The 22,033-nt window shown below is 47.0% G+C and overlaps 1 protein-coding gene across 5 annotated transcripts in view; it reads left to right on the forward strand.

Moving 5' to 3' along the window:
- Positions 1-22,033, forward strand: part of MARK3 (microtubule affinity regulating kinase 3) — a 606,883-nt gene that overhangs the window by 75,644 nt on the left and 509,206 nt on the right. For all 5 annotated transcript variants that reach the window (XM_069638126.1, XM_069638125.1, XM_069638123.1 and 2 more), the window contains exon 2: positions 13,089-13,280. In XM_069638126.1, the coding sequence (XP_069494227.1) occupies positions 13,089-13,280 (192 nt within the window). The remainder of the gene's footprint in view (positions 1-13,088; positions 13,281-22,033) is intronic.

Here is a 22,033-nt window from a genome sequence, read left to right on the forward strand (position 1 = left end):
GTAAACTCCACCCATGCACTGCACATCTTCAAATTCCATTGGCTAAAAATAACCACCAATAGCTTTTAATGGTGTGCATGATTGACGGCAGACCCTGGCTTCATAGAGAGCATATTACAGCCCATATAGCCAACAGCAGAACTGGCTGACCATCAAAAACAAAATCCTCCTGAAAACGGCATCACTCGTAAATCCCTTAACAATGCAGCCCCAATCTATTTGGTTGACACATTTCAGACAGTCCTCCTTGAGACCTACAAGAACAGCCTACAAAGACTGCCTCTCTGTCCCCAACTTCAAACGCTCTACTATTGGTGGCAACAGTTTCTCCGTAACAGCAGCCAAATTATGGAACTCCTTGCCGCCGGCTCTTAGAAAGGACTTGCCTGATCAAAATTTCCGCTGTAAGGTAGTACAATGGCTGGATAACACAGGCCTCAACTCACTGAGGTGCGAAGTCTCACCTTCATGTACCACTTGCACACTGTAACCACATGTGCCTAACGGCACATATGTATATTTGTATCTTATCCTGTGTCTTTACTGTGTTTTGTACATATTAAGATTGCTGTAATATGTTTGGTGTAACTAAACTTCGCAATTTCTTGTAAAGGCTGCGCCCCGATACCGGAGGGTATGTTTTGCGCATTACAAATAATAAACAAACACCATTAACTGGTGAGAGTTAAAAAAAAAAATTAAACGGACCAGAAATCATCCCAGTTGCTTCTTTAGATTGCTTAAAGGGTGTGCTGCCATAAATAGCCTTTGTAAGTGGTACGCAAGGAATAATTAAAAGGGCCGTATTGACCAGATTTCTGTGCGTAAAGGCCTTATCAGCGCCTTATCTGGAGGGCTGGCTAGAACTGAGGGTAATGGCAACACCTCTATCAGTCTTGCAAGTGTGCATGCTGCACTGGTGCCCCGTCGCTTCCCCTGAAGCCCCTCTTCCGTCTAGATGATCCAGAATGTACTGTGTAGTTGACATATGCTGAATCTGAGTAAATCGTGGCACATTTCTGCTGCTGATGTCAATGCCACTAATTCGTACGTTTGTTGTGCTGAATGATGTGATGGTAATCTCATCTGTGCTGCCACCAAGTCCTCCCCTCCAAAACGCACCACTGCTGACCCAGTGTTGCGACCTTCTGTGCTCTGGTCAATCAATGACCATTCACAAAGAATAACCCCCCTCCTCCTTGTGCTTCTTCTCTCACTGTATGCAGAACATCAGGTCCCTCTTCGCATGTGGTGCAATCCTGATCATTACCCTCCTGGACTGGCTGGGCGTCGAAAGTCGCAGGACTGACGCGGCACCTCACAATGTGAATTGAGGGTCAGGGTAGAAACCAGCATTGGGTGGTGAGCGGTAGCCTTCGATTTTTCCAGAATAGCAAATTCTGAATGCTGTACATGGAGTGTCACTTGACAGCCCATCGCTTGCTCGCATGGACAATGCCCCAGCCTCACTGCATATAAAATACCACTGTTCTAAACCAGGGGCTTATTTTTTTCAATTCAAACTTATATGGTTTTATTACATTGCTGCGACAAAGCAAATAAACCTTTTACAGCAGATCCTCTTAAAAAAACACAATGAATAGTAGAAAAGTAGAAACCACCTATTCCAAGTATAGTCATGTTATCCCTTACAAAAGTTATATTCCAAAATACTTTTGCTCTTTCCAGTTTCTTCCTTCTCTCCCAATCACTCAGATGTCTGAATCATCAATACCTCCCTCCATGAGTTCACTTGGGTCCCTTTCCTATTCATGTTTGAGCAGATTCCACAAAAGACATTAATGCAAGGATTAAACTATCCCCCTCCCCCAGTAGTGCTCAGTGCCACCATTCCTTGGGTGATAATGCTTCAGCTTGTTTATGAAAGCTTCCCAACAGTCGCAATCAGGGCTCAACTAAGGCAGCAGTTATTTTCCACAGGGAAGGTGGACTCTGTCCTGCGGATCGCCACAGTGTCTACAGCGTTCATCTCCTGCCAATATCTGCCTCCTTTCTAAGAGGAGCACCTCCTCTGATGGCAATATATTTAAGCAAGATCACATAAATGGGTCCCTATAATAGATTGGAACTTTTGCAAGTATTTCTGGATCGGATTTAGTCCTCTTGGATCCTCAAACCCAAAGGAGAGCCTGTACGACCTTCTGGTTTTGGATGTTACTAATCCAATCTAGCTTCAGTAATTTTTTTTTTTTTGGTTGCTTTCAGTGGGTTGTTAATTATTCCCCTTGCTCTGTCACGTTCTTTCATATAATTTCCTCACTGATTCTTCCACTGTTTAAGCCATTTGTCTGACCTGGGGGAGATGATTTGTCTTAGGATTTTGAGAGAAAACGCAGAGTCTGGGGTCGGGCATTTCCTATAGAGGGAAATGATTTTCCATACCACCAGACTCATCGATTGCAAATTCCAGCTCAAATTAGATGCAAGCCATTGGGAGAGATTTAGGTAGCCGCAGGACCTTCTAAAACCATCCTAGTGCACACCACTCTTTCAAACTAGATTGTTTCTGCCCCATAGGTGACTCAGGATCACTTTTTGCTTATAAAAAATCAACACAGGAGACGGCAAAAAAGACCTCAATTTCTTATGCAGAACTACTGCCTGATTCGCAAATTTCCCAGCTTTAGCGCGTGGCATTATTAATTGGGCTCATCTAAGTTCTTGTTAATCACCGTACCCAGATATGTTATCCCCTCAACCTACTCTATAGTTTCCTGCACCACTTTCCAAATCTGACCTCCCTTAAATTTCCTACTTGCTGGAGCCATAATGAGAACTTTGGATTTTAATCCTCATTGTTCAGCTTTAAATGTGCAGTGAATCAATCTAGTCTACGTTGGAGTGCGATAGGCGTCTGGTCAATTAAGACCAGCTCGTCTGCATATAGGACCCAAGTGAGCTCTAGCTCCCCATATTTCAGAGGGAAGGCTCATATTCCTTGTTGTGATGCTCCCAGATATGGCATATATAGGGTTAGATGATCAGTGCTAAGGAGTATCCTTGCTTTAGGCCCCGTTGGATCTGTATTCTCTACCCCCTCCCGTACCCCGAAATGAAGTCTCACCTGTATCGAAGAGGTTGAATACAGGATCCTTATTGCTTCAACTAGATCCGACGGGCAGTTCCACTTTTGGCTTTAATCACTGTTTTAAAAGGTTCAAAAGGAACGGGTTTACTGAGGTGACGCCACCCCCCCGTTTTTTTTTTTTTTTAACAAACCCAGTCTGCCGTAGGTCCATATGTCTGCACTGCCCACTGATTGAGATCATGTAATAGCGGACCGGCAGATAGTTTGCCTGTGGTGTCTAGTAGGGATATTGGGCGGTAGTTTTTAGGGTCCTTGCGATTGCCCTTTTTAAAGATTGGGACTAATATATCCTTGTTCCATATGTTGGGGGATCTGCTTTGTTGTCATAACTTGTCAAGTCAGCCCAGGCATCGAAATTTCCTTTTTAAAACAAGGTTTGCGAGGCCATCGTGGCCTGCCGCTCTCAGAGCTTAGCTTGGAAATCATGGTTTTGATTTCTTCTATGTCCGTGCTAAATGTCCAGCTTACGTTTGGCACCAGTGGCTCATTGTCCCCCACCCCCCTCCCCCCGAGAGAAGAGCTTGGAGTAATCCATCAAGCAAGCCTTTGGCACTTGATTCTGGGTCAGCACCGAATTGAAGTTGCCACCATTATTCAATAGCTCCCATACATGCCTTGTGTTTTTCCCTAGCATTTTGAGCATCTGTTCTGCGTTAAATTGAGTCTGTCCGCGTTGGAAGCTTTAAGCCAATTTTAGTATTTTTGTTTTCTTTTTTTGCCTGATGGATCATTATGCCATTTTAATCCTTCTCATATCAGATCTCATGGCTCATCTGGCTCTGACTATTTCTTGTATTTGTGTGCAGGGCGGATGTCTAGCGTTGTGCCAGGAGCTCGGGCTACTCTGTATGCCTGCAGTATCCTCGTGTAGTTTGATACCCCAGGGTGGTTGTGGGTGAATTGTTCATACTTTCCAGTGATTCGTGGGACTTACAAGTGGTTGAATTGAAAGCCTATTTTTTTTTCTTCCCTATGTGAGATCCACTGGGCCCTGTGCTCCCTTTATTCTAGTCTTACAATCCACGTCTCTTTAAATTGTGGTCACTGGTTGGCACCTCCCCCACTAGGAGGCGGTTGTCAACCAGGACGTTCTGTGAGACAAAGTAGTAGTCAATAAAGCCCCTTTGTTCTCCTCTAGACCATTTATTTGTGGCTGGCATGTCTCCCTTAATCTGGCCATTCAACCTGAACATTTCACAATTTCATTTCATCCAACCATAGTTTAGTCCTTTGATCAAGCAGTGATTTCAGTTGCACCATCCCTACACCATTCATAAGATGCATATTGAGGTCACCACACAATATAAGGTGGGGATCGTCCACTGTTGTTGAAGCTTCGATCAGTTGCATTATGGTGTCAGCAAGGTAAACATCCTTTGCGTGATTAATGCCCCAATATACATTGATTTAGAGTAAGATTTTATTTTGATTACCCTCCTGGTTCAGAAACCAGATCCATAGTGATTGAACAAAGGGGTTTGGTTGATTCACCTTGATTATCTGCAGTTTTCTAGCCATTTTATCAACACTGGTCTTCCCATAGTCCCTTTTTGTGCTTCATTCAGTTTGACTTTATACCCCTCACACACAGTAATGTTCCGCAGCCATTTTTCCTGCAAGCATATAATCACATTTTCCCGGGGTTGGATTTACAAAAAGCTCTGCTATTCTTATTCCAGCTATCTAGGCGAAGGGGTTGCCGGGCTTCCCTTTTCTTGTATTTGGGCAGACGCGGCTTTGTCGGGGCTGCTGCTAGCCATGGCCACTATTGCGTTTAACTAGTGACACTGGACCAGAAGTTTAGCAAAGTATTTCCTTTATGGTTGGTGTTAGCAAACGTTACTCTGATGGTTAGCTGATCGAGTCCAGTGGGATCAATTGAAGTTATTCTAGCCAGTTGTGTTGAGGCCTATGTTACTAGTTATGTTGATCGGTGAGCTAGCAGCCTGCAACATTTGTTTGAAACGATGACGCCATCTTGATAGTCACTCAGGTTCTACCCCAGTGGGTGTAGTAGTTCTTTCAATGCCAAGATTTCTCCTTTTTGTTGAGAACGCAGATGTCGAATCACCCACTCTGTACGATACTCATTTACGATTCTCATTTACGAACTGAACAATGTTCTCCATAGGTATTGATCTTAGTTTCGGTATATGGTGGAACAGACACATTACGTTGATTCAGAATGAGGTTTTCATTTAGAAGCACATTTCCAGATATACTCTAGTGTTTTTATCAGTGACATACCCAGTTTCCAACCACCATCCTCAAGGCCTTTTAGTTTAACATCTTTGGATGATTTCGTCTGTTGCAGCGCTGATTCTTTTCAAGTCATCGGTTTCTTTTCCGCCAAGGTTCAAAAAATGTTTGCGTAGATTTTTTTTTTGCAGCCGCTTTCACCATAGTTAGCCCCAATAATTGCACTCGGGTGGGGGGGCGCATCAGCCTTGGAAAGGGGGGATACTTGCCTATTTATTTATACCAACTCCAACCTGCTCAGGTTGGCCCATCCCTCATCTTTCTCCCTTGTTATGATTTCAGTTAGTTACTGAGACAAGAGTGTGAAATTGCGACAAACCCCACCTTCCTCTGGTTGTTGTCTTTTCCTGATCTCTGATTCTGGAAAGTCCGGGCCTCCGAGTTTTCTGTATCGATTATAGGCTCTCTTCTAAGGCACCTAATGGGTTGGGTTGACAAAGAAGGTGGTGTGGATTGGAGCGGTCTCAAAGGATGCCCTGGACCCATTCCATTTCCTTTTTGCACCCATCTTCATGTTTTGCCTTACTTTTCTAATATTCCCTGAGCCACTCTAGATATGTAGTTGGCAATTCACATTGGTGGGGCTTGTGTCTCCAGACGCCATGACCTCTGCGGTCTTGATACTTTCTCTGGAAGGGCTTTGCCTGACCTGGCAATAGCCGTCTGTTGCCTCCTCTCCAGCTTGCATCTTGGGAGCTAGGCAGTGGTCTGTCTCTTAGTTGTATATGTGAAGTTTGATCTAGGTTTGTGGTGAGGCTGTTGGTGGATTTTCATTTTCCCCCTGTTTCGAAAGTACTTATCGTGGGTGCTTGGGCTGGATTCCTAGAGTCAGCTCTCACCTGGTGTGGCTTAAATTGAGCCCTCATCCACTTGCAGTCCTCTAGGACTGCTTCCATTAAGGTCATTTTATTCAACTTTTCGCATCCGGCTAGATCACTCGGGTGATTTTGCCAATTTAAGGAGGCCTCTGCTTTGCTATATCAGAGCTTTCGAGGTAGGACACCTTGGTGTGGGCCATGGCTATAAGAGTAGCCTGATCTCAATGAATCCTTTAATTCATATCATTTTGTAAAGGGAGCAATCGATATTGCCAGTGATGCCATGAATGTTGCCTGCATTCTCTCACAATCCTATCTCCTGCGTCACCAGCCTCCAAACCACATTGCAATTCTATTCTCAGATCTCTTCGGGGAATAGAATATTGTCCACTCTGAGGAGATGGAATCCATATCAGACCAGGTTGGGGAATCTTGGTTCTGCCGCGATATCTAACCAGGCTCTCCACTTCTTGATCTTCAATCTTTTCTTCATATGGAGGAGACCCCAGGCTAGAAACCTTCCACCCCCCATATTCCACTTCCTTCATATCGGGGCGTATCCTGAGCTGGAGCAGGGGGTTATTCAGAACGTTATGACTTCACTGCACCAAGGGGTTATGGGCAAACACCAGCTCATCCATAGAAGATATAGCACCATGGTGACTCAATATTCGTTGGGATTTTAGGGTGTCTTTAGATAGTCGGGCTATCAAGTTTATTCGCTCTTTGCATTGAATTTCGAACTATGCTGGCGACGCGCAATGTCTCTCTCTAGGGTTGTCATGCGCAGGATGAATTGGAAATATTTAACCTCATTGAGAAGTGGATGCTTAAACAACCTTGCTCTAAACAAGGGGAAGACAGAATTGATGATGGGTAGATTGGCTTCTCTGCGTAAGCTGGACCAGGCTTATAGCTTTCATGCTAGGGGACATCATTCCTCTCCCTAAAATAAAGATTTTGGACGTGATCCTTGACCAGACACTCCGTGAGACTCCACGTAACTAGCGTGGTCTCTGCCTCGGTCTATTACGGCAAACTGCTCTCGCTTATCACTCAGGCAATTGCCAAAACTATTGCCAGAGCTATAATAGGGGCCAAGATCGAGTATTGTTGTAGCCTACTGGCTGGTCTATGTAAGCGGGATGTTTACAAACAAACTGGGCAGTTAGAGTCGTGATTGGGCTATGCCACCTTCATGTCTCAGAAGCTAGGCACTCACTTCACTGGCTACCAATAGAGGCTTGTGTCAAGTTTAGGGTATTGGTTATCACCTTTAAGTGCAGACTTGGCCAGATGCCACCCTAGCTGCAGATGTACATCATTGACAGTTAATGATTAGGGCTTTGAGGTCTTGCACTCAGAACTACTTGTTCCTCCCCTGGTGTCGAACATCGAAAGCAGAGAATGGTGCATTCTCTTTGATAGTGCCTAAGCTCTGGAATCAGTTACCAGTGACAATGAGAAGCCAAAGTTCTTTGCAAGTTTTTAAGAGACTTGAAAACGTTGCTATTCTCTTAAATCTTGTTGTGGACTCTCACCTTTGGCCCTGCTATAGACTTCAGGCATCAAAGTGTATCTGTATGTATCTGTGTAATTGTCTGTGCCTTCATACCTCGGCGTACATAGTGCGCATTACAAATGTAATGTAATTGATCAAGGGTACCCGCTTGGGTTCATTAGTGGGCGCCAAGCAACCTCCTTTTCCACATAGCACACCAGGGCCATGGGAATGGGCATACAGTTGGTAGCCTGGGGCTTCATTCCGCTCAGGGGGTTGAGGGGGTTTCTTGCTCAGTCTCCTTCCCCCAGGAAGCCTGAATGTTCCGATGCTCGGGAGCAAAAGGGGACTGCTGTTCGATGTCTTGCTCCTCCGTTGGCATTGAGCCGCAAGTATTCCCTTGCTGATCACTACCCCGGACAGGCACATTCCTTTCTTCCCCTTCCTGAAGGGACACTAATTCTCTATCTCCTTGCAACATCAAGCCCAGGAGGCTAGTCTCTGGGGGCTGTGCTCCATTACTGGAACCCTCCAGGGTTTCCCCTGTAGTTACAGAATTGTTCCCAACTGGCATTACTCCCACATCAAGAGGGGCTTTTAAGAGCCTCATCTGCTATCTTGTTCAGGTGTCAGAAGAAGGCTTCCATCTATCTCTGCCGAATCGTCAGCAGCTTGCAGACCCAGAAACTCCCACGGGCTGCTTTGAATGCTGCACCTATACTACTAACATCCCTATTCAGACATACACCAAATATGAGGTCAGACTAGCTGGGCTCAGGAGACTTACAACCAACGTCTCCCATAAACCGCATTTTTCACCGTGTGTTTCCTGCACCTAATTATATTGGCACATCTCACCTACTAACAAACTGCCTGTTAAATATTCAAGTGTATTGTTTGCACTGCAGGCCATCTGTAAACATGGAACATTGAATTTTCATTATAGCTAGGTGTTTATACACTATGAAATGTTATCATGTATTGATATGTGCATATACAAATACTCAACATCTTTAAAAAGATAAAGTATCAGCCTATGAATAATAAAAAGCTGACACTTTTCGTATGAGTAAGAGTTTAGTGTTTAACAGTGAGTGTTGCCCCACACTGGTTGCCCCAATTGTATGGGCATTCATAAGGGTCCATAACCAGTTTGCATTTCATTTATGTTTGCACTCTTTAACTCATAGAGGGTAGGACAACCCCCTTGTTATATCTTGTTCAGGTGCCGGCTGACATTGTTGTTCTCTCGGTTACCTCTAGAGCACCGTATCGGGCAATCCTCAGTGGAACTTCTGAGGCATTGGCAAGGTTCTGTTTCCACCGAACACCAAAACATTCAGCGCACTCCACCAAAGTAGCTGGTTTTATAGGGCTCTGCATCCTCGGGTCCAGTGTTGGCTAGCATCAGACTGCTGTCAAAACGAAATGTGCACCAAACACACAGCGCAGACCAGTGTTTTATGTCCTTGGGGCTTTTTCTGAGAGGTCATCACTTCTTTTGGAATGAGAGAACAGAAAACCTTCTTTGTTGTTATCTGGGGTTGCCAGTATTGGTGCATGGGTTAGTGCATCTTTTAGTTCCTTAAAGGAATGTATCCTTTCAGGTGTCCAGGGGATGGACCTTCACCTTCTGTGCTGCCTTGAGCCCCTGCAGTAATGGTTTAGTGTAACAGAATTCAAAAATTAAGGACTGGCCGTAATTGGACAAGCACAGCAACTGATGCATTTCTTTTACTGTGTTTTTAGATGGGGTGTAGTCCGTACTGCTGCCCTTTCCGGGGGTAATCTCCTCTCAAATGACCATATCTACCCTAGTTAAACTACCTCTTTCTGGCAATATTTCAGTTTTTCCCTCCACCTTGTACCCTTTGTCTGCCAGTAAAGTCAATAGTGTTATCAAATCCGTCCTAGAGGTCATCTACAGTATCACTGTGCTGTCTGTACATGCCCCAACTCTACCTGTAGTACCCTATTTAAATATGCTTTCGAGAGTTCCAGTACCCTTGTGGAAGTGTGGTCTGGTGGAATCTCTGACCGCGGTAAGTGAACACAATGAGGTACTGGGAATCTGGATCTAGTGGTATTTAAAATTATGCTTTCAGGCCAATCACCGAAGCAGGTTGTCACCCTGGGAATGTTACAAAAAATCATGGCTGGATTTGGTACCAGTGGATACTCCGCCTTCACGATGTTGTTGAGTGGGTGAAGATCCTGCACCATACTCCAAGACCCCCCCCACCCCTCTCTTTTCACTTTTTTTACAGGTAGATGGCCATCTTACACATGGAGTCTTCCTGTATTATGCCCTGTTGCCATAATGCAACAATGGTGTCATCCCCTCATCCGCCCCCCATTCTCCCCCGCCCCCTCCTGGATACAGGGTACTGTTTGACCTGGGACAACATGGCCCCTTCCTGCAATTTGAGTTGAGGGGGCCCTCTGGTCCAAATTGCTGCAGGCACCCTCTGCAAATTTTCCTGCAGGTGTTAGCATTTCCCTCGCGCAGAGTGCCAGTTGTGGACCCGCCCTATGCTGTACGCGCAAGTGACATGGTACACTAATCTCAAACGCCATTTGTGATGAATCGCAGGATGCCATCACTGCTTCCATAGAGGGAGCCCCTTGCATGCAGCCAGGGAGGTAAGGCAGTTACCCAATAGTCTCCCTGTCGGTGGTACTAAGTTGGTGGATCTGATGGGAATCCCACTGTGGAACCTGTGGCGACTATTGTGGAGAACCCTTTACTCACCCAATCCCTACACCTTTCTTTCACCCCCACTCTCTCAATCCTTTCTCCCCATCAATATACTTCTGTACCATACAGGAAGTAGGAAGGACTAGGGAGAATAGGTTTAACTCATGAAGATCCAAAACCGGAACATACGAGTAGACGATGAAGATTCGCAGGACTCACTCAGAAGTGTTTACCTGAACGCTCTAGCTTTCAACTGCAGACCTTGATGGGAACGCACATAAAAAACTGAGAATGAGCTTGCCTGAATGTCAGATGCTCAGAGGAACCGCAAGAGGGACTGACTTGAAGATGGGGACGACAAGAGCAGACCAAGGTGTTGAGACACTGAAGGATTGGTCTCCTCCGGATCCACAGAGGAAACGGAAGCTGGCTATGGGAAGTGCCCATATCATAGCAGGGACATGTGGTCCGGTGAGAAGGGAGACGCAGAAAGGGAGTCTGGAGCCGCTGCGGCAACCCAAGAAGAATCGCTGAATGCCAGTGCAGCAAAGGATGACACTGGGAAGCCTGCGACTAACCAGAGGACTGCAGCACAGACCCTGAAGGTATTTAAGTGACTGAGCATATGGTTGGTGGTCCCCAGTGGGTGCAATAAACCCTGAAAAGCATAATGGATATAAGGGGAAGAGAAGATGTGCCCTCTGTGATACCAAGACACTTTACCAAGATATGGTAACGAGGGGAATCTGGTCTGGGACCCTTACGAGAAATAAATCGAGTAACAAGGTCTAATATTCCTTGTGGCAGTACCTGGAGAGGAGGCAACCCAGGGCTGTCACAAAAGATAACTTGTAAAGAGAACTGTAATTCCTATGAAGACAGTACTTGGCAGGGGAGTAAACAATGTCTGTATGTGAGACCAAGAAACCATAAAGCGAACCTGGGACCCACCACAGCTTGGAGCATCCAAGCCATTCTTTGTTGCAGTACCTGTAGGAGGAAACAGATCTGCCAACCAGGGTCGGGGACCCACTACAGTTTGGAGACTCATCCAAACTCCCCTGTGCCTGGAGGAAAGGAACCGGGTCTATTTCAAGGTCGGTGTCCTAGAGACAAAAGAAGTCTGAGAAGGGCCAACAGGGGAACAGAAATAAAATAAATATTTCCCTGCCAACTGTTAAACTGTGTTTTGAGCCTGAAGAAGGCTGGGCTAGGAAGACATCCCCCACCAGTGTATGAACTGTATTGGAAGCCTGGGGTAGGGAGGCATTCCTCCAACACTTCTGGAACTGAAAACTCCAGAACTGCCTTTTTGCCCAGGGGAAGGGAATACCTCCTTTTGGGCTAACAACCTTTTAGTTAGTTGTGTGAGGCATAGTTAGCATTCTGACATTGGATATTGGGACTTTTGCTTTGACATCCTGACCGGGACATTAGTTATTTTGTTTGAGGCAGGGAAACTGCTCTTAGAATAAAGGTTTATGCTGACTACCATTACCCTGCTGTGTCAGTCTTACTTCTGCAACCCGTTAGATGGTCAGTAGTGGGTTCTGGCCTAGAAGACACAAACCGGGAGACCCTAGAATTTTCCTATCTTAGTAATAAAACTGCCAGCCCCTCTATGCAGTCAGTGTAGTCCCCAAAATCTTGAGCCCTAGAATGGGATATTTAATCTCTTAACCTTGCAGGCTATTCTTCCAGTACGGAAGGCAGTAGAGGAGGAACAGTATCTTTGTTTGTACCCAAGATTATATGGTTCCTGCTGGGGACAAGATCATCATTTCTCTAGATCTATGGTTAGAACCTCACCATTTTGTCATCTGTTATACCTCCTTGGGAAGCCGGTGGAAGGAGAGCGAAAATTACGATCCCTCCTATCATGTAGAGAGGTGGTGCGTAAAGCCCGGTAAAGATTGAAAGAGGTGAGGAAATGGGACATCTGATATATGGAAGCCTGTGGGATTTCTCGTCCAGTCGGATCCATAGAGCAGGTCACCCTGAGAAATAACTTGCAGAGAGTGGGACCCCAGAAATGTTTTTCTATCCCTCAGAATGGGAGGCTGATTGCAATTGGCCCGAGGCTGAGTCCTTGTGGGAGAATACCAACCTTCTCCATACCATACCGTAACATCTTTAAAATGTTTATTCCCTCTCAACTTAAAAAAAAAAAAACCCTAAAATTCAGGATCCTAGAGCCGCCATGTGCTCCCACGGGAACATCATGGTACTTGCAGAGGAGCATGCCATTCCATGGCGCATGACAGTAAAAAAAGTGAACCAAGTTCAGATGCCCAAACCATTCTCCATGCCACGGGAGACCCTAGGGATGCTGCCTGCCAGGGAAAGTGGATAAAATTGATTAATTATTGGCACCAACAGTGGAACATTCAGTTGCAAATGCAAGCCTATGTACATTGGGCAAAGAGTGTATTGTACATGGGGGACACATGGTTATTCACATCTGAGATGAGCATTGGGGCCCGGGGGGGTGAAAAAGTCAGAGGTGGTGAAAAGCACATCAGCCAGAGTAGCATGTTCCAGCTCCCACCTTTTGAGTGCAGACTGCACGGTCTACAAGTATGTTTGTGATAAGTAAGATTCTGTGATTGTTGAAAACTTTTGTTCCCATTTTCATTGTAAATTGCGCTGTGAAAAGAAAATGTCTTCTGGTTGTTTAACCGGGTGTTGTAATCTTTGTTTCAGCACATATCTCATGGGGACAGTCGACCAGAAGCTCCTTCTCGATCTGCACGCTCTGGGGTTCGAGGCAAAAATTCAATCACTTCATGTACGGATGAGCAGCCGCATATTGGAAATTACCGGCTTCTTAAGACCATTGGCAAAGGAAACTTTGCCAAAGTGAAACTGGCCAGGCACATTCTCACAGGCAGAGAGGTAACTCATTTTGATATGTTCATGGATTTGTCAATGGATGCAAAAGATGAGATCTAAATTGCTTGCTATAAATTGTTACGATCTCCTGCTGTCTTGGCTCCGATACACTCCAAACTTAAGATGCAAGGAAAGTGAAGCCATTACACTGCTTTGTGTTAATGTTAGCATTTTGTGGACTACTAGGGAGAAGGGTGCTTGCTTTTTGCTTAGTTCGCCTCTGAGGAATTTCCTTTGTGATGTGATGGTGGTGCATGCTAGGTTTCTTTACTGTGGTGGTGGTCTGAGTGATCAGCTTCAAGGGAAGGTCTTTCTGTGAAGGACTGTTTTTTCTAGCTGGCCACTCGCATAGTTGCTGATTCTGCTAGTGCGGGCACATTTGTTTTGTTTTTTTATAAACTCTTGCCACCTTATACAGATATGGTTCTGCTCCCTACTCGAGCATAGTGACTTCCTGTACTATAAGTCTTATAGATTGCCTGTTGGAAAGACGTCTTGTATCAGCCAATGTTAATGTAGTGTGCTCTGAAAACGCTAGTAATATCTTGAAATTCGCCCATGAACAACTCCTGCCATCCTTTACAATTTCATATCTTGCCAAAAACTTCTCACTTGTAAAACTGCTCATTTAATCGATCTAACACAGCTGCATTATACATTTCTTTAAGCTGGGGTAGCTTAGTAGCTTAAACATTAGTTGTTGTGGGCACTCCCTTAGGGACAGACTTCAGGGTTCTAGTTGAGCTGTTTGTGAGGAGCTGCATGGTGCTGCTTGTGGCTGGTGACTTGAGTGGCAGTGGATGTTCCCTCTGAGATAGCTCAGCTGGCAACTGCAGGCTCTACAAAATCTGACACTGTATAGGTTCCAAGTTGCGCTTTTCACCATCTTCAGCTAGAAGTCACACCTGGAGGCCTTGGAGAAGAACCTACCAGACCTACATCACATCAGCTCCCAGGCACCAGCTGATTCTCATGGAGCCTTAATCTCAGAGCAGTTTAAGTATACCATTCGTCATGCAGCCAGGTCACGCATTCAATTTACTTTCACTGGATACAACGGTTCGCCCACATTTACAACCAGAAGTGATGTCACAGTTCACATAAGGTTTGGTAAACCCTCCCAGTGCATTAATACTCCAGAGGCTTTAGAAGACTGCCTTGCTGCTGCTTCTCTATAGTAAGAAGCAACGCTTTCCCTGAAGTATCCTTGCTTTCCAAGGTCACTGCAGCGTCATCGAGCCTAAGCTTAGGCCTTGGACCTCTGCCAGAAGATCTCGCAATGGGAGGAGAATGGGTAGGTGTTGGACAGAATCCTGTCTCATTGCTTTTCTTTGTCCGGTGGAGACAATTGGATCACATCTCTAGCACAAAGGCCTAGTTTGCCTTTAGCTCCTAACTGCACCTGCATTGCCAAATCCAGAAGATGCAGCCGTCTGCCAGGACTCTGAAGAATGTGCCCAACTGATCAGAGTATCTTCATCACACGATATTGGGCCAGTGCACACTAGTTCCATCTGCCATCCTCACACCCCAGGGCCTTTGTCTTTGTTCTCTGACTGCGCTACTGAATTTGCCTCGCAGTCCTTCCTCCGTACTTGGCTTCACGATAGTCCTTCTTAAGCTGACCCCAAGCTCAGAAGCCCAAGGATAACTGGGTAATGTTGCCAATATCACCAACTACCTCCAAACGCAGTGTCTCTGGCTCGGACCCTCAAACCAACAACCACCAAACCTTGAGAAAGCATCCTTCGAAGTCTGTCTTGGCGTCCCTCCGGCACTGTTGCCATTGCTAGAAACTTGATGAGCGCCAAACGATTTACTTCTGAATCTTTAGAACCTGGGTTTTGCGCCTGTGCCTCTAGCGCTGCTTGGAGAGTCTTTTTTGCTTGTCTATCTGGAGTGGGTGGCAGTGAGGGGAGTCCTCATCACCGTGGTTTTAGGAGTCTTAAAAGTCACCAACTCTAGGAATTGCTTCTTTAGACATCTTCACAGAAGATCAATATTTCCCACCAAAGCATACCCAAATCTGCTCGGCTGGTCCTCCTAGCGAAACCTTTGAAACTTCCTGGCCTATTGGAGCAGTTTCACTTACTGTTTGCACTGGTTAAGCTCTCAAATTTAGATAGTTACAGGTATTTAAACATAAGTGTAGTAATTTATCCCTTGGCTTTTTTTATATTGCTTTTAGAAGAATTTAGTTTGGACAAGCTTTCATTTGTTGTTTGTGACATGCATATTATGCTGTGCCTGGAACCATCTGACTCCACCCCCTGAGTCTAACCTGGGCTGGTCTGCCAGATGACAATTGAGAGAGCCTTGTGAGCTTGAGGTAATCACTGTTACCCCTAACTCAGGAAGGCAAAGGCATCTTTAAAGAGCTGGATCACTGTACTTAATGTAAAATCTGCCTAAAAGCAACTTCGGATGTGGTGGCATGTGGAGTTTACACCTAACTTTTACCTAAACTGGTTTTCCGGAATGTGATTTTAACCTCCTTTCTAGATGCTTTAGTACATTGGATTTGTCTCGCATCTCACTGGTTAAGGACTGCTAAACTCCTCCTTTTTCATGGGTGATTTCAACGTCCACCTGGACTCCTCAATCATGGCATCCACTCTCTTCCTTGATGCTTGAACCTCTCTATTGTCCTTTCTGGTCCGACCCATTCGGCTGGACACTTGATGCCTTCATCTACACTGACCTTTCACTCTATTGATCAACCCTCTCTCCTGGTCAGACCACGCTCTCCTCTCACATGGGTCCTCTTGGCCCTCTGACCGCTCCCAGCCCTGCCAACCTAGTTCACAAACATCATCCGCAGTCTCTACCTCTGCTCTCAGCAACTTCCATCTTGTCATTACTAACACTCTGGACATTCTTGACCCAGTCTGGAGGATCCGTCTGAAACCTGCCAAGTGTAACACCTGGTACGACTCTGAACTTGACCTGAAACGCAAGTATAGACCTACAGAACAGAAGTAGCAGACCTCAGGCTCACCCTCTGACAAAGTGGCCTGTCTCCTGCTCCAAATGCAATACAGACTGTATCTGCTCCAAGAAAAGGGTCCACATCCAGGCTTTCGTCTCTGGTGAATACAACAACTCGGCTGAACACTTTAAAATCTGAAAGGAACTAGCCCACCCTAGCGCAGTCTCGCTCCATGAAGGTCTCCTCCAAACAGGTTTCCCCCTTCTCCTCCAGAACCATTAAGGACAATATTTGTTTTCTTACCCCCTGCACTTGCTGATCTCTGCAACCACTCTTTAGCTAAAGATCCCTACCCCTCCTCCCTCAAGCACTCCCTTGTGTGCCCCCTCCTAAAAAAATATTCAGCAGACCCCACTTGTCCAGCCAATTACTGCCCCATAACCATCACCACCTTCCTTGGGGAAACTCTTTGAGCAGCTGGCCTTGCCCCAACTTACCCAGCACACTGAACTCCGTGGTTGCCTCCACAACCATCAATCTGGATTCAGAGCATCCAGAGGCACGGGAACTGCTTGCATCTTTGATCCCAACTCTCCAGCTGTCCTCATTCTACTTGATCTCTCCTCTGCATTTGATAGTCACCCAGGATGGAGATGGAGTGGTTATCTTGGAGTGGGCACTGGACTGGCTGACCACCTTCGTCATTGATCGCCCCTCCCATGTTATTCTGGGCTCCATCTCCTGCCCTGCCTCCCTCTCCACCTGTGGTGTCCCCAGGACTCCAACCTCTCTTCCTGACTCTTTAACACCCATTTTACTCCACTGGCACACCTCCTTTCCACCTTCTCCCCCAACTTCCAGTGTTACGCAGATGGCGCACACCTCTTAGTCAAACTTCCCTCTGACCCGCTCCTTACTTCCATCATTCCTGACAGTCCTGGTGCACTTCCAATGATCTCTGCCTCAATGCCAGAAAGATAGAGAGCCTTCCCATTGGCATTCTTTTTTCTTCACTCTTGCCATCCTCTATGGGCTCTCCCCTTTCAGGACCTTGCCAAGAAGGCCCAATCAACTCTACCTCCTTAGAGGAAGTCTCCCTTTCCTCACTTCTGCCAGAAGCTCACTGTTTCTAGACGTCTGGTTCTCTGTAGGCTAGACTAAGGCGATAGCCTCTTCCTTAATCTACCCTCTTTCTCTACGAGCCCTCCAGCTAATCCAGAATAGGGCTGCAAAAATTATCCTTAACCTCAAGCCCAGGGACCACAACTCTCCAGCTCTAAATTCTCCACTGGCTCTGGTTGCTGCTAGGATCAAATTAATTCCCTATGTGTCATCCGTAAGACTGTCTGGGGTCCACGCGATCTACAACTTGCTCTCCCTCCGGATATTTATGTTCCTCCGGCACCAACTCTGTGTCATGCTCTTTGCTTAACGGAGAGCTGGCGGGTGATCTTTCCTCAGCAGGCTCCCTCCTATGGAACAGCCTCCCCCTTCGTAATCTTGAGCTGGATCTCCTCAAATTTCGTAAGATTCTTGACTTGTTTCACCTTCTCCTCCTTTCCTTCCTCCCTGCTCTGCTAGTCTCAGTTGCTGAGATTGTTGACCAGGGCCCTTATGTGTCCTTGGGGCCCTGGCCTCCACACTCAATCCCCTTCAACGCGCCCAGCACTTGGCTTGGCACTCACTGGCCTATGGCACCACAGGCCTGCACTTATTTGACAGCTGATCACTCACCCAGGCATTAACGGCTGATCACTTTCCTCCTGGTATCCCTAGCACTTAACCCTTCCCTTCTGTCTGCACTTGCACGTTGTGAATGCACACAAGGCTTAGTTGGTCTGCCTCTATCTTTCATTGTTTTAATTGTTTTTCATTCCCATGTTCCCTCCCTTTTGCCCTGTTTGTGCTTTGCAACACAATTTACTTTTTGTATAAGCGCCTTCCAAATACACAAGGTGCCTACCTTCCAATTGAATGCAGAAAGTATACTTTTGGCATTTACTCCTTTTTGCTCCCTCCTAATTTCCACAGTTGTGCTTTGCTGTGTTGAAGGGTGTTTTTACTTTTTGATGATTTGATTGTAAAGGTTTGTGTGTGTTTGGGCCTAATGGTGTATTTTCAGATTTTTGTGTGGCAATGTATTACTTGACCAACCTACATACAAAAGTCCCTGATTTCCTGTGTCAGCCTTACTGCTCAGCCTATGCCTCCTTGAGTGCATTTGGTACGGCCATGTGTGAAAAGCCCCCACTAATCTCCCACGCTGGCTTCTCACGCAGTGCTGGTTTTGAAAGTACTGTACATTTATTCCACAATAAGGAGCTACTGATTTTGAATTGGTGAAACACTAGCGAAAAACGGCCAAAACAAATACACAACTCAAGGATCCACCCACTGTTCCCACAATTGAAGTTAAGCTAATGCCCAATTTAGTCTGTATTTACCTTACATAGACCTTTTCTTAAACCGTACTATAACATGCACCCAGTGTGCTTATTTCTAGTGACCAATCCAGTATCGCCACAGCTATTTCAACATAACGGGACTGACTGGGACTTATAGTTTCCTGGCTGTTTGACTTTCTCACCCCTTGACTGGTCTGACCATGCCCCCATCCCATTATGTCATTTATAACACGCCTGTACATGAATTTCTTGGTGCGACAAGGGAGGGAAGTTGGGGGGGAGGACAAGACAAACTTACTAGGCGTTTTGCTATTCAGATCGTGCAAGTGCAATAACCAAATGTAGAGGGAAGGGGAAGTGCAATCAGGGCAGCATTGCTCTGTTGCTAGTGCAGCCAGGGCAGCGTGGCTCTGGGTAAGTGCAAGGAGGCAGGGGACTGTAGAGGTTAGTTAAAGCCCCTTGGGGACAGCAGGTCTAGAAGCAGTGCAAGGGCAACTGATCATGGAGGAGTCTGGCACCCAGTGAGACTGAGGGTAGCCAAGCAACCAGCCTGTGCTTGAGTAAAGGTCTTGAGCTGCTACAGGTTGTCTGGGTCAAGTTTGAGGGACAGGGAGGCCATTGCAGAGGGAGGCTTCTGCAAAGATGGACCGACCGGACCCTCACTTTCTGCCTGGAGAAGAGTCTGACCCTCCAAGTTGGAGGTAGCTGAGGGAAGGGAAGATATTTTGGAAGAGTTGGATGTGCGTACCCTGGCCCCAGAAAGCTTTGTGGATGATGCAGAGGTCTTGAACTTGATCCTTGCAGCCACCAGGAGCCAGTAGAGATTTCAGGTCTGGAGAGAGTCCCTGAGTTTGAGGCCAAGGATAAGTCTTGCAGTCCTGTTCTGGATTATTTGCAGAGAGCGGAGAAGGCAGATAAAGAGGCTGTTGCAGTAATGCAGCCTAGGGAGAACCAGGGCTCTAGAGACAGCTTCTGGGGGAATGAGAAAAGGAAGACCACCTTTGAGGTGCAGGTTGTAGTGGGCCTTCTTGGCAAGATCCGTGATGGGTGGAGTTGAAGATGACGCCAAGGTTTCTGCCTCACAGGAAGGTGAAGGAAGAGGGCCCAAGCAGGGCAGCCAGAGGGAGAGGGAAAGCGGGAGCAGGGGTCCCAATGAGAAGCTCAGTCTTACTGGCATTAAGGCAGAGGTCGTTGGAGGCCTACCATTCCTGAATCTCTGAACGGGAATCAGCGAGAGGGAAGAGGAAGCTGAGGGGAGCCCAAAGGAGTCATCCGCTTAACACTGAAACAGAGTAGACTGTAGATATCAGATGGGTCAAAGGGGCCAAGTAGACATTGAAGAGCCAGGGTGAGAGGTTGGAGCCCTGGGGAACCCCAAATGTGAGGTGAGGTGGTGGAGAGAAAGGAACCAAGTTGGACCGGGAGGGTCAGTCCAGGAGTAAGGTCACCACTCCAGGGCCTGATCCGCGATGCCTAGGCTCTCACTGAGTTGCTTGATCGGATGGAGTGGTTGACCATGTCAAAAGCAGAGGGAACATCAAGGAGTGTTCTGGAGAGCAGTTTCTGTGCCTCTAGCTGCTCTGAAGCCAGGCTGATGGCCATGGAGACAACCTACAGTGTGTAGAGTAAGCTGGGAGATGGTCAGCTTTTCGAGGAGTTTGCAGGTTTGGGGGAGGGGGGTTCGCGAGAGGTAGAGGAGTGAGGACAGGATGTCCTGATTTTTTTTTCTTTTTTAAAACTTTGGTTTTATTGGTAATTTTTCAGAAAAAGAAACACTGACAACACCGGGAGCAGTATGAATATCACATTAACATCATCGAACCCCCGTAGTCTCCTCCCCCTCCCCAATTCCACCCCTCCCCCCAGATCAGAGTTCATCGTAAAACCAATCGCAGGAGTCGTCATCCATACTCCAAAGTTCAGTGCTTTGGAGCCATCTTGTGCGTTCCCTTAAATGCTGGCTTAGACGGATCCGCTGTCTCCCGGGCCGTGGGCTACCCCATTGTTCTTGAGTGGTTCTCTCCGGGCTCCATAGCCCCCGCCCCGTGTTGTCCACGTAGTGTCAATGAGCCTCCCAACCCCATGCCTGGTAAACCCCATACCAATTTGCCTGGAAGGTGATCGATTCGTTGTTTACCATGGCTGTCAGTTTGTCCATGAAGAACATGTTCTTCAGTTTTTTTAGCCAGTCTTCCTTAGAGGGGGTCTCCGGACTTTTCCACCTTTGCGCTAGGGCCACCCTTCCTGCTCGCAACATGGTCTCCCACATTCTCGGGTACCTATGTATTTCGGCCTCCTCCGGTGGGAGGCCCAACAATATCGTCAGTGGATTTAGTGGGAGAAGTTCTTCAGTGACCTCCGCCATCCATCCCCGTACCTTCTCCCAGAACCCCTGTACCTTAGGGCAGGACCACCACATGTGACCCCTCGTCCCCACTTGGCCACATCCTCTTGGGCAACTGGGGGACACCCCCGGGAACATCCTGGATAACTTAGATGGGTCCCTATGCCATCCCTGTAAAATCTTAGTTATGCTCCATGTCCGACATGAACAGGTTCCCATGGAAAGCTATTTTAAACACCCTGGACAATGCGTCTTCTGCGAGAGCCTCTCCTGCCAGGTCATTCCAGAACCCACGAAACCCTCTCCTCCCTTCCAAGTTGACGGTGTTCAATATTTGGTACATTTTGGATACTACCCCCTTCCTCATTGTGGCCGTGTCTAATAACTTTTCAAAGGGGGTCAGCTGTCTCCGCAGATTCAGGCCCCAAGTCTGGTCACAGAGGATGCCCTTCAGGCGCAAATATTCAAAGACTGAAAGAGACCCCCGCCCAAGTGCTTCTCGCAGCTCGTATTCAAGGAACTCGCCCTCCAACAGCTGCCCTGCCCATTCCAGCCCCCCATCCGACCAGGACTGGGCATTCCTGAATCCCCTGCTACCTAGTTTGAGCGGGTGGCCCCAGAGCGAAGACCTCGGGGAGGGCCAGGACGTGAGGTGCGCAGTTGTGGGTCCCTCCTTCCAAAACCGACCAGAGTATTCCCAGGGTTGGGTGGGTCTGCAATTTATTTGGGATGTGTTTACGCGGCAGCCACAAAAGGTTGCGTACTTGCAGAGGGTGGGCGTCCATGTCCTACAGGTAAAACCAATAGGTGCCCATCCCCTCCCTCATGTGTTCTAACAAGACCCTTAGCTAGGTGGCTCGGTGGTAGAGAAGGAAGTCCCACAGCCCGAAACCACCCTCCTCCCTAGGTAACGTTGGAATGGCCTTCCCTATCTTCGGGTTCCTCCCTTGCCAAACAAACTCTCGGACTGCCCTCTGTAGGTCTCGAAACATCTGGTCAGGGACCCCTGTTGGGAGTGCCGTGAAAAGATACAGCAGTCTTGGGAGGATGTTCATTTTCACTGCTGTCATGCGCCCGT

The sequence above is a fragment of the Ambystoma mexicanum genome, chromosome 14 (genome assembly GCF_040938575.1).
Source record: "Ambystoma mexicanum isolate Mex_15411 chromosome 14, UKY_AmexF1_1, whole genome shotgun sequence".
NCBI lineage: Eukaryota > Metazoa > Chordata > Amphibia > Caudata > Ambystomatidae > Ambystoma > Ambystoma mexicanum.